General features: G+C 34.7%; 1 protein-coding gene across 3 annotated transcripts in view; it reads left to right on the forward strand.

Moving 5' to 3' along the window:
• Positions 1-13,410, forward strand: part of gek (serine/threonine-protein kinase gek) — a 223,251-nt gene that overhangs the window by 198,194 nt on the left and 11,647 nt on the right. For 2 of the 3 annotated variants that reach the window (XM_081725920.1, XM_081725922.1), the window contains exons 26-30: positions 259-447; positions 3,559-3,744; positions 6,939-7,038; positions 7,242-7,407; positions 10,386-10,512. In XM_081725920.1, coding sequence (XP_081582046.1) covers positions 259-447; positions 3,559-3,744; positions 6,939-7,038; positions 7,242-7,407; positions 10,386-10,512 — 768 coding nt within the window. The remainder of the gene's footprint in view (positions 1-258; positions 448-3,558; positions 3,745-6,938; positions 7,039-7,241; positions 7,408-10,385; positions 10,513-13,410) is intronic. The other variant, XM_081725921.1, reaches the window with a different exon arrangement.

Genomic DNA, 13,410 nt, shown 5'->3' on the forward strand with positions numbered 1-13,410 from the left:
GATTTTTTTTAAAGCATTTTACATTTTTGTTCAACAAAATCACTTACTTTCAACGTAATCTCCCAACGAATCCTGAGTTCACGTGCTAAAGCACTATCGATTATTTTAAAGTTTTTGTGAAAATGAAAATATTTTAGCATAAAAGTCTGGCATATTCATATAGAAACTAGTCCAATTTAAACTCTACCTGTTACTATAATTAATACATTTTAAATGTATTTTATCACATTTTCATGTATTCCTTTTCTGTTTTCACAGCTTTGGTGCATCCAGATAGCCAGATGCTTGGGTTCTTGGCTTATAGCCAAGTGGATGCGTTACGTGCAATAGAACTCTCCAGAGGAGAATTTTTATTAGTTTTTAACATGCTAGGAGTATATGTCGATGCCCAGGGTAGAAAGTCAAGGGATAGAGAGATAATGTATCCTGCTGTCCCCTTGTCTGTCAGTAAGTTCATTTTGTGTGTATTTCTGAGAATCAGTGTTAATCTGAATGGTGAACAGTTGAAAATGAACTTCAGATTGTCCTTTAGATACCTGTAATTTTACATTCCAAAAACAAGTAGTAATTGTGCGAAAATCGTGTGTAATGAACGAAGAATATACGTTTTTGAGTTGTAAATATGGAAATGTATTAGCAAAAACTGGTTTAAAAGTTCTAATGTTGGCAATAGGGTGAGCCTGATATATACCTACAAGCTTCGTATAAATAGTATCCTAAACTACAGCACTAAAAAAAAAAATCTACTTTTTTATTATTCATTTATTTTTATTGTGGGAATTTTTTTTCGGGGGGGTCCCTTTAATTTCAGTAATTCTAAGATTTCTTAATCCAGCTATTAGTTTACTTTTATTTATTTATTTTTTACGTTCTATACGAGCATTACAACCTGTATCTTCGTAATGTATCCGGATGTGTTCATTGTTTAATCTTTGGTGTACGTAGTCATGAAAGAGTACTTCGTATTTTTTTTTCTGGACATCATCCTTTCAGTCCTCAAACCTACATTCGAATTCAACCGTAATTAGTTCTACTCTACATGTATATGATTCCATACGTGTTCCATATTATATATATAGAGAGAAAAAAGTTAGGAATCAACCGATTGTTTTTAAAATACCTAATTCTGAAGATAAAAATACAGTGAAATTCGTAAAACGCAAATATGCTTACTCTATTAATGCGCAGCCACCATGTAGTGTTCATTATTATATACGGGCATTCGATTGTCTTTGGTACAGCGTAGTAGTTAACTTACCGGAGGTAAAACAGACACAGGTTCGATCCGCAGCCCAACTAATTTTTAAATGTATGGAAACTCTCTTACAAGGAAATAAAACACAGAAATCCTGAAGTGAAGACAAAGCAATATAATGACATGTAATATTCATACAAAAGAAGAGACGGGGTTAGCAAGTTATTTTAACCAAACAGTTCGACAGTGTTTTCTGTTGTATGTGCGTACTCCCCATTATTTAGTATGCGGATCGTAGTTGTTATATATTATTCCTTAATGTTTACTTTAAAGTGTGTTTATTATTCATTCAATAAAGAACAATATCTAATGACCAGTTGTCTAGACAAAATTGAATAGGTGAAAACCATAACAGTTATAAGTTTTGTTTTTTTTTTTTTCACTGCATTCATAGAAATTACAATTTAAATAGAATATTTTTTTACATATAAATTGGAACATATTTGACTTTTTTTTTTTTTTTTTTTTTTTTTTTTTTTTTACAGACTGATAAACAGCAAATTCTGAACAGTTAATTATAAAAGAAAAACTTCTTCTAATGATTTTCCAGGAGGTAATGTACCTAAAATGGAAGCCACATTTCCTCGCTGAACTGCTATGCTGATACGTTGTATCAGAAAAGTAGAAGCCCGCTTGTCACCAGTAAGGTGTGCTATACGTTGGCCTACTTCTTTGATGAAATTGAGCCCTTCGAGACCCCAAATGCCGCTCGATTCAATGGCTACGGGCACGAACATGTATCTATTGAGCAGATCTTTATATTTTCTTCTTTTCTCGCATTCTCTGCGGGCTGCAATAGCTCCTTCTCGAGATGAAGAAAGAGTCAAATTAGATGACGCGAAAGTGTCAGAGCATGTGAAATCCCAGAGAAGAATCCTTCCCCTCTTCCATGGTACCAGCGTCATGCCATCTGGTCTTTTGCCATCAGATCTGTTACACCCCACAGGTTCACGGACAGATGGAACTTCCGCCGATGTGAGTGCTCTCCAGATAATGTCATTCACGTTCGAATGCCTCACATGTCTTCCGGAGCTACTTATACAAGACAGACCGTGTAGACCATTCTGTTTGACTGATGCACCACATTTAGAGCAGTTGTGTGATTCACAGATGTCTACTCCTAGGCGAAGTGCAACTGCAATACGAAAGCTTTCGTTTGGAAGGTGCAGTCCTAGGGTGTGTGAAGGTAATGCCTGTAGCCAAGCACCTGAAATTGCTGATGAGGAGGCGAGAAGTCTAGCCTTATCCTCTTGACTGTCTGCTTCTTGTAATAACACTGATTGATGTAATTTGATGATTGGCTTGTCCCAAATTGATTGCGAACTTCTGCCCGTTATTTCAGGAGGGCTTAAACCAACTAGGTTAGACCAGTCAGATATACAGTCTTGGACGTCAGATTCTATGTGAGGCTCATTCAGTTGGTTGAGGAGTATCTCAATGGTATGCCGGGAGCCATAGAACGACGCTAAAAATGAAGGATACGCCAAATCGACAGCCCGACGAATACCAAGACCTCCAGAATCAACTGGAAGGGAGGCCTGTATCCATGCGTTGCTATTTAGGTTACAGTTGAGTAACGATTCCAGTCCACATTTCAGAACGGTGTCAAACTTCTCTAGTAAATCGACTTCACGCCAAGAAGTAGAACAGCGTAAAAAATAGATTATTCTTGGTATGGAGAACGACGCACGAAGGAGATAAAAAGCTGAATGTGCGGAGACTAGAGCCAGACGTGATAAGAAAAAGTCTAACTTTTTAGTTTTCTCGACTAACAAACTACGTGTTGCCTCAGGTGAAAGGGCTGCACCAAGTAGAAAGGCTGACGAGGTTGTGATAAGTTGTATTCCCGGTGCTGAATTTTTAAATTGTGAATATAACACTTCTATTTGATCTTGCGAAATTTCTAAAAACCCTACTTCACACTTCATAAAATTTAAGTGTAGTCCGATGTCTGTTGCCACTTACGAAAAAACAGTTATAAGTAATATTTTTTCGTAAGTGGCAACTACATAAAAGAAACATCGTGTGGCAAAGAGACCTAAGCAGTATAATGTCTTTTGCTAGAGATACAGTTGTTTATAACCTTCTGTTTCTTAAGAAGCTTACGGGATCAGCCAACTTTAAACTCGATTTTCTCAACAAGATTAATGCACTTATATCGTTATGGTTTCCACCTAAATTGTGTAGTTAGTTTAGATTAAAATGAATACATAGCATACAACTAATCTTGATATACTTGATAGTGTAACATTTAACTATACTATAGTTGTATGTTTCTGTAAATGTTATATATTTTCTTTTAGGTTGTTGTGATGGTTTCTTGCTAGTCTTCAGTGAAACACATGTGGATGTGTTCAATTGTGCCTCTGGGGAGTGGGTGCAGACAATAAACGTGAAAAAAACTAAACCACTCAACAGTACAGGGACGCTGAGCTTGTGTTTCATAAACGATATTCCTCATGTTATTTATTTATGTAATATTCACCAACGTAAGTATATTCCTTACAAAACTCGAACTATACACAAATTTATATAGTATTACATTTGTAGTTCTGCACTGAACTTCTGAGTTACATCGCTAAGTGTGTAGCATAATCACAATTGTTAAATTGTCACGATGTTATAGTCATTTTGACTTAATTGAGTAAATACTGTGAAGTACCTGTTAATAATTAATTAATATTACAAATAGGTAATTGTTTAATAGAAACTTTCTGAGGATATTACTATAAAAAAATAATGTATTGAAGTTTTCAATTAATGAAACTTGTCTTGCTCGAAGAAGTTATCTTCGCGACCGTAAGAGTTTTTACACTTCCCTTTCGGTATGCCTATCAGAGTCGCGGTTTATTTTTTTATTTACGTATTTCATTTTTGAGTTCTAACGACCTGAAACTTTTTTGTTAGTGTCACAAACAATGTTGGTTTGTGTTACGAGTTTTCAAATTTGCGCTAAAACTATTAGAAGTGGGATTATTTTTGTGGTAAGTTTACAGATTTGCGCTAAACTGCTATAGGTAATAATTACATGGGCGCATGGGGGGATATTCTAAATTAACAAAAATTGGCTGCTTACCAATGAATCCTCCCTTGAAAAATTTAAAGGTTTTGACGTTTCGGAACTCTCAGCTGGTTCCTTCCTTAGTGGCAAGATAAAAAGGATTAATACGGAAAAAAGAAGTAAAACCAAGAATACATACCACTATATAAAAGTAACGTATGGTTGTATATATTCCTGGTATGTATTCATGGTTTGTATTCCTGGTTTTACTCCTTTTTTCTCCTTTCCGTATTAATCCTTTTTACCTTGCCACTAAGGAAGGAACCAGCTGAGAGTTCCGAAACGTCAAAACCTTTAATTTTTTCAAGGGAGGATTCATTGGTAAGTAGCCAATTTTTTGTTAATGCTAGAGGTAATGTTTATACTAAAAGTTACTGTAAGTGACATTATCTTTTATCGTTTCAATTGCAGAGAAAGAACCTTCTTTTCTTTAAGTATGTTTTAGAATTCTCCTATACCAATATTTATTTTTATCTGTATTCTCTGGACATGAAGCGATATTGTCTCGTATTTCATTAATTTCCAGAGGAAAGAAAATATAAAATGTGACTTTGCAGTTTTAGTTGATACGGCAAAAAAAAAAAAAAAAAAAAAACTCGGACTATAGTCATGTGATAGGAAGATAGTTAGCGGGAACGGGGATCAAACCTTGTTTTCTCCTATTGAGAAGTTAGTAACCTCGATAAAACAAAAGTTTTATGTTCTTATCCGCCAACAATTTCACCGTGTTTTAGCAGGTGGTGGCTTGTCCATTTCTAAAAAGAAATTGGGGCCGCGGTGGCTCAGTGGTAGAGCGTTCACCTCTGGTGCTTGGGGTCCCGGGTTCGACCCCAGCCCCCTCCAAATGAACTTTGTGATGGACAAACACCGTGTGCGTGGGTTTTCTCGGGGTTCTCCCGTTTCCTCCCACTTTCTTCATTCCACCATTTCATTCATTACTCGTCATCACCGTCTCCTTTAGCCTAACTGGCATAACCGTGGGACGTAAAACTCAAAGATTTCATTTCATTTTTCTAAAAAGAAATTTCTTTGAAGCCCAGCACAAAGTGTTTTCTTGAAGTAATATTAAGTTAATTCATGTTATTTATGTACTTGACGAAAATCTCAGTTGCTGTAAACGTTTATAATAATTGAGCTTATAGCGAGTTATTTAAATTTGTTGATATAAGCAAGGAGATTATTTCTTCGTATGGAAGTATCAATGCAAGATACCGCTGTGTGTAGAGCAACTTCAATTATCGTGTTTTATCGTGCTGTATCAATGTAGGACTGCTGGAACCATCCAAAGAAACAATATATAAGTCAAATTTTTCGCACTTTCGGACAGCACTACAACAATGTAGTCTAGGAATATAATTTTAAGTGCTTATTCCGTTACATGGGGAAAATGTCGTAATAATGGAGGGAAATTGTATGATACAGAAAAGAACATTGTCAAGCACTCATTTAAAGTTACTGCTTTTTAAAAGTTAAAAAATATGACTACTTTTTTTACTTTTTACGAAAAAGTTGGAAATGGAATTGTACTAGTTGCAAGAGGGTTACTTACAATTAAGTGCCAATATAAACCAATATTACGACTAAGCCGAAACTCTCTTTAAAATTTAAAAAATAATAATAATAATAATAATAATAATAATAATAATTTAGGGACGACTAAAGGGTAGAGAAGTCTTTAAAACCCCATTTTCAAGTCAGCAAGTTTCCTATCACAGATCATCAAATGCGTGATTTAAATATTTCAAAAGTCTAATGATGAAAACGACTCTTTTTAAAGTATAGGGACCGCGATGGCTCAGTGGTAGAGCGTTCACCTCTGGTGCATGGGGGTACTTGGTTCGATTCCAGCTCACGCCAAGAAAGCTTTGTGGTGGACAAACACCGTGTGCGTAGGTTTTCTCGAGATTCTTCCGTTTCCTCCCATTTTCTTCATTCCACCATTTCATTCATTTCTCAAAATCACAGTCTCTTTTAGCCTAGTTGTCATAATTGTGGGACGTAAAACTCAAAGATTTCATTTCATTCCTTTTAAAGTATAAGCAGAATGGGTCTAAAATCAAGTAAGGCAAGAGCGAAATCCCAAAAATGATCTCATTTGTTACATATATTTGGGAGAGTTGTAGGATAGTAAAGTTTATTTCATAAACCTGTATTATAAACGGAACCAGAGGAGGACGGGATTGAGAATAAGGAACACTAGGTATACAAGGGCTTAGTAATTGTATCTTCATTACGCGAATATTCACGTGCACACAATTGATATTTTTCCCATATAAAGCTCTGCAATTTACAGTACCAAGAAACAGAGCTCTCTCATTGTTATATGATTAGCGTACGCGCCTTCTGCGTAGGAAACATGGGTTCGATTCCCGGTGGAAGTTTATAGGTTTTGGATCACACGTTAAGCTATAGGTTCACGTTTCATATGACCTCAGTACTGAACGGGACGGTAAACTCCAAATCAAGAAACCAGATCATTAACAGAGCCAAAACATGCACTGTCATAGTTAAAATTTTATTTTTGTGGGAAAAATTAGTTCTGTAGAAAAATGTTTTCATTTAAAGATACGTAGTTCGTAAGATTTCTCTTTTACAAAGTCATAGGAAGTACTTTATTTTCAGGAGAACTTATTAATATAATGCAGCCAGATATAACAGGAAGGCCAGTTCCCAGAACAAGAAGAAGGTTTTCTCTTCGGGAAGGAAACAGAACAACTAGAGCGTAAGTTGACCAGTTTTCTTAACTTAATAAATGCACCTCTTTACCACTGTTGAAAAACATATATTGTTTTTATTGCAATATTTCATTCTAGTACATGTATGAAGTTCATATCTTATTAAAATACATGTCAAGTTGATGGTTTTGTAATATACTTGAAACTGATAATATGCTATGAGTTAACGTGATTATTTATTGAATTGCAGAACCGACAGAAGATCAAAAATGATATCAGCACCAACAAACTTCAATCATATTAGCCATATGGGCCCAGGTGATGGGATACAAATTCAAAGATTATTAGATCTTCCTACTACGATTGAAACTGCTGATCAGTCAATTACATCACAACAGAGTGCCCAACGAGTAAGTGTAAGTATTTATTAGCATCAGATTGTGTGTAATTATTGTGCTCAAATGAAATTCGTTTTACATTTTCTGTGTAACATTTTGCAGTGTAAAAGTTCTACAGTATTCAGTGTTCGTAGTTTACAGTATATTTACAGTAAACTGTGTTCAATGCATAATGGAAACTGGATAGCATTTAGTGTCGACAAATTTCTCTCTTGATGGAAACATAAATTATCCTGAGGGTGTTCGGTAATCTCTCCAATAGTTTTTCACTTTTAAAAAGTATTGCACAAATCAAAACACATGGCAATCTTGTTAAACTTCGAGTATTCATGAAATGCTAAACAACTAAAACTAGGGACACGGTCGCCTAGTAGTACAGGACTTACCTCTAGTGCAAGGGGTTCCTTGTTCGATCTCAGGTCATGTGCATTTATGATGGACAGTATTGTGTTCATAAGCTTTCTCGCTTTTTTCCCGTTTTCTCCCACATTCTTAGTCCACTGGGTCTTTCACAATCATTCATTTTTATTAATCATCTTTGTCCTTTGGCCTAAAGGACATAGCCGTGTGAGTTAAATGAAAGATTTTATTTTCGCTTTTAACTAGAACTGGATTTCCAACGGTACAACCCACGTAGGTCTATCACTAACTAGACAGCTGCTAATTGAATGATAGATGGGTAGTCAGCACCGAAAATTCTATGCCTCTACCAGGAATCAAAGTCCGACTGACATGCGTTAATCTTTGAACTTCACGAGACAGGTTATTCGTAAATTGTTCAGTAGTATGTCGCAATTATGTCGTGTTGAACTGGAGTATATTTACTAATATAGTATACAAAACTAACTATATGGCCTATTGAACTCCAAGGTTCAATGGTGCATTCACAAAAGCTTTCCATTAACTTTTCTCCTTGGCCAACTAAATCCAATTTCTACTATGTATTTCTATTTCTACGAAATCCATCTTAATGTTGTCCTCCCATCTGTCTTTTTTCGATTAAGTCTCTTGTGAAAATTTTGTAAAGGTTTCTGCGTTCTTCCATCCTGACCTGCCACCTGTCCTCCTAGATTTGATGAACCGAACAGTGTTTGGTAAAAGGTATAAATTATGCAGTTCCTCGTTAATAGATTTCCCACTATTCCTGTTCCTTTTGAGTCCAAATATTCGTTTCAGAATTGTATTTTCAGATACTTATAGTCTGCATTCTTTCCTCTAAGTAAGCAACCGTGTTTTGCTATCATTGTGGGCAAGAGGCATAATTATCGTTTTATATATTTTAAGTTTCAAATTCTTCGACACAACCAAGGTTCATATTGACCTGAGAAGTCAGGGAATTCAGTTTACTCGTAAAAAATCCTGGAATTTAATGGAAAACTAGAAGAACCTGGAAAAGTTAGAAACTTTTAAGTACGGCTTTTACTATTTGGAGCCGTACTCAGTTTTGTTTTGTTTTTGTTTTACCGGCTAGTTGGTAGGGGATGTTATAAAATAAATTAGTTTATTTTGCAACACTTCTACACACTCACATCGTACATGCATAGTAGATGAGAAACCCTCTGGTCGGAACATACATACATACATATATATATAGGGCTGAAAATTTGTAAGTCGTGACCTGGAAAACTTGGAAAATTCATAGAATTCGTGCACGGCAAACCAGTAAGAACACCAAGAATTCGCAGTGAAGGCAAAATATTTTGGATTGAATAATAACATCAATTCCCTGTTTCAGTTCACATTTAATTTCTTAGTGGATATGGTTTTGGTCTGTTAATATTGATCCTAGATAACAGAAAGTATCCACTTTGTCTAAAGTATTATTTGATATTCTAACATATCTATAATTTGCAGTATTACGGACACGGCGAATTTGTATATTTAGTTTTCTTTGCATTTACTTCTAAAACCAAGCTCCTGGAGCCATGTAATAAAACTTATTCATTTCTTTTTATTGTTCTCGTGTTACCCCGTGTCAGATTTACAAAATCAGCGTACACCATAACCTGATGAATGTTATTCATCTCTAGGCCCTAATTGCTATATTTGATTTACTGAATAATATAAGTACTGTAAAATTATTCAGAGAAATATTAATGTTACTTTATAATTTCTGAATATTTTGAAGAATATATAAGCTAGTGAGCATCTTTATTTTCTTAAGATGTTAACATCGTAACGATATGCGTTCACCTCCGGTGCTTGGGGTCCCTGGTTCGATCCCAGCTCGCGCCGTGTGGACTTTGTGGTGGACAAACACCCTGCTCGTGGGTTTTCTCGGGGTTCTCCCGTTTCCTCCCACTTTCTTCATTCCACCATTTCATTCATTTCTCATCATCACCGATTCCTTTACCCTAACCGGCATAACCGTGGGACGTAAAACTTAAAGATTTCGTTTCATTTTCATTTTTCTTAATGACTATGTTAACGCTGAACATTATAGCGTGAAGAATTCAGTAGTTTTATTTCTAATAGGACAGTTTGATTATACTTCATTTATAAGAAGAGATCGTTTTTAGTTGTATAATTCAACAAAAATAAAATATTCTATTTTAGTTCGACACAATATATTTCAGGAATTACGATGAACGAGTTTTCATTCTGTCATTCATTAAAAATGATAAAATTGAAATACATTTTTGCGAAAACATACTAATAAACTTTTTATCAAAATGTAATTTTCTTTAGCTTAAAGTGTGCACATATTATTTATATATTCATATTTTATCCAACACAATAAAATTTCTCCAATCTTTCATTAAGTATAGTTCATTTAGTAAGCATACTGAGTTAACATTTCAGATCATGTTTAAATACATAACACTTAGGTCACTAATGAAAACAATGAGAAGATTAATTGTATATCAGTAATCTTTTCCTAAATCTCATTATCTTATTAAATTAAGAAATTTGTAACATCATTACTTTGTGATGAGCATTTCTTATCTGTCTGCTTTAATCAGTTAATGTACTAACATAAATGGATTCTCTCTTAGGTCACAAATGTTTTTCATCCGCCTCCAGCGAAATTGGTTCCACCACGCCTTCCTATACACCCAGAACCAAGACGTCTTTCAGGTCATCAGCCACGTATACCAGTGCAAAGTTATCCTGTTCATAACGGTAAGTAAATATATTTTCCTCAGTTGATTCACTAAGCTGCTCAAAATTTATATATCCAAATATTTTTTTCTGTTCACGAGGATATAATATATCGATAATAGTTAAATTCTCCCGTAACACTAGTAGAACGGCAATTTGTCCCTACCTGGAGCAAAGTGACCCATGCTTTTTTCTTTTTTTTTTTTTAATATATAATTCGTTAACGGTTTTTGCATTATGATTATTTGTGTTTACAGCCGTAACTGTGAATAATAATATTGAGAAAAAGAAGAGTCAAAGGGAGAGAAAACTTCCTCATATCGGAACATAAGCGATTCCATTTTAAAATCAGCATAGCAACGCTCATTTACTACTTATTAACCTATTTACTTCAGTATTTGTTCCTATATGTTTTTAATATTTAGCTACATCACGTTTCTTTTATCAAAAAGAAAAGAAGTAAATGTAAACTCTTCTGTGCTTTATTTTCAAAATAAAAGAACTCTCCTTTACCAACATAATTTTCTTCTTAAAATATGTATATCTATGAGAAAAGGCGGAAAGGCTATTACTCACCCCAAAAAATATGTAGCAGAATTTTCTTTTACAAGCAACAGGTAGCGCTTTTGGAAGATGCTACTTCCTTCATCAGCCTGTGGCAGACTTCAAAAAGGATAAAAAACATGAAGGATGGTTAAAAAATGGTTAAAAGGTTAGGATATGTAAAAAACATACTTGAAGTTGGAGTTTAAAACATGCTTGAATTCCTTTGTTGTTGCAAAATTCCATCCATTTGGCATCTTTTGATGTGGAAATGTATCCATCAGTATCAGTAGACCTGGCTCTATAGGCAGTGGAAATGGCTTTACTTAAACTAAAAGTGAACCCATACGAAATCCAATTAATCTCTCAACTAATAGCCTTTTGTCTTAAGGAACAATTTCTTCCAATTTGAAGACACCATTTTTCGACAGGACGATGGATTGGTTATGGGTAATACCCTTTCTCCAATACTTTTGGTACTGGACGTGTTTGAAACAAATATCCTTCCTAAATTTCCTTATATTAGATATTTTCGATATGCTGATGATACTTTGATTTTGTACAAGGACCCTCAAGAATTAAATTGTTCGATGAGTTTAACCAAATTCACCCTAGAATAAAATTTACGAAGAAACTTAAAGAAAATGGTGCTCTTAACTTTCTTGACATTACCATTAAAAGATATAACAATAGATTTTTTACTTCGGTATACTGCAAACCTTCTGCTGGTACAAATATATCAACTTCAAATCATCACATTCATGGCTTCAGAAATTAAATGTTTGGAAAAACTTTTTTAGGAGAGCTCTTTTACTTTCAGACCTCTCTGAGGATCTCAACAAGGAAATACAGTATTTATTACAAATTAAACAGGAAAATGATTTCCAAAAATCTTTATTGTTAAAATGGTACAAACAAGTACAACAGGAGATCGTCGGCACCACCAACCAACAACAGATGCCGTAACTAACAGATGGATTGGTGTCCCTTTGGTTCCGCATTTTTCAGCAAAAAATCAAGATCCTGCAAAGACACATCATCAAAATTTCAGAAGTTCCTCCAAAATCTATAGATAAATAAATACATAGCCAATTTTAAAGCATTTTTTACTGACCCTTTACAAAGCAGTGGCGTCTATCGGATGAAATGTCAGTGTGATAAAATGTATATAGGTCAAACAAAAAGGAACATTTGTACTAGAATAACTGAGCACGTTCGTACCTCGAAATCTCGGAATCCGCAACAGTTATCCGGTCTAGCAGCGCATCTTAGAGATTATAACCATCAAATCGTGGAATCATGTTTAATTGAAAAAGCAAAAACAGCAACGGAACGAAAAATCAAGGAATCATATTATATTCAGAAAGAAAGGCCCTCGCTTAGCCTGGATAGAGGAGAAATAAATATTATTTGGAGTGATCTTTTCACTACATACTTTCACCATTTGGAAAGCAAGAACAGAAGACAATGAACAGCAGTGTACCATGTCAGTGAGTTTCTATTCCCGTGTGTTTTAATGCTTGACAGAAGATTTTTTTTTTTTAACATATCCTAACCTTTTAACCATCCTTCATGCTTTTATCCTTTTTTAAGTCTACCACAGGCTGATAAAGGAAGTAGCATCCGAAAGCGCTACCTGTTGCATGTAGAAGAAAATTCAGCTACATATTTTTTGCGGTGAGTAATAGCCTTTCCGCTTTTTCTCATTGAATATAATCACCGCTCGCAATATTGTGATATGTATATCTATATTTGCATTTAATTATTATTTACGCGTAATATTCAAGCATGCAGCAATTTTCTTTCACGTACAAGAAGTTGTATTCAATATTTTTCACAGATAAATATTATGCAGGAATTGCAACATAGTAACGATATCTTCCTGTATTTAACATTAATCTGGCAGTGTTTTCTTTACAACGTATCTTATTTTTAGGTTTAACTGGATATTGAAAAAGTTGGTCCTTTCTTATGTCATTTATAATTCCAAAAACAACCTTCTGTTGATATGCTTACTTGTACCTCCTCTGAACAAAATGCAAGCACTTGTGTAAGCTAGATCCAATATAGGTGTATTATTAACACGTAGACTGGTTATATCTGATTTCTGAATATTCTAAGTATGAGACAGGAGGAGGCTTAAACTCGATGCACTTTTATTATTCATGTACTGATAATCCGTTAAGTGTATGACCACACTGATTTACAGTGTGTTGATAGATTGTAGTTTCCAGGTTGGTCACTTACTATCTTCTCAAATTAGCTATTTAGTCACTGCACAAAACGTTGGAACTGTTTTGCGACATTCTGTCAAAGACACACTTTTCCAAGGATAAACAGAGAACACAACAATAATAATTCAATGCGTTCGGTTGT

This window comes from Thermobia domestica, chromosome 9, assembly GCF_964235325.1.
Source record: "Thermobia domestica chromosome 9, izTheDome1.hap1.1, whole genome shotgun sequence".
NCBI classification, from domain to species: domain Eukaryota; kingdom Metazoa; phylum Arthropoda; class Insecta; order Zygentoma; family Lepismatidae; genus Thermobia; species Thermobia domestica.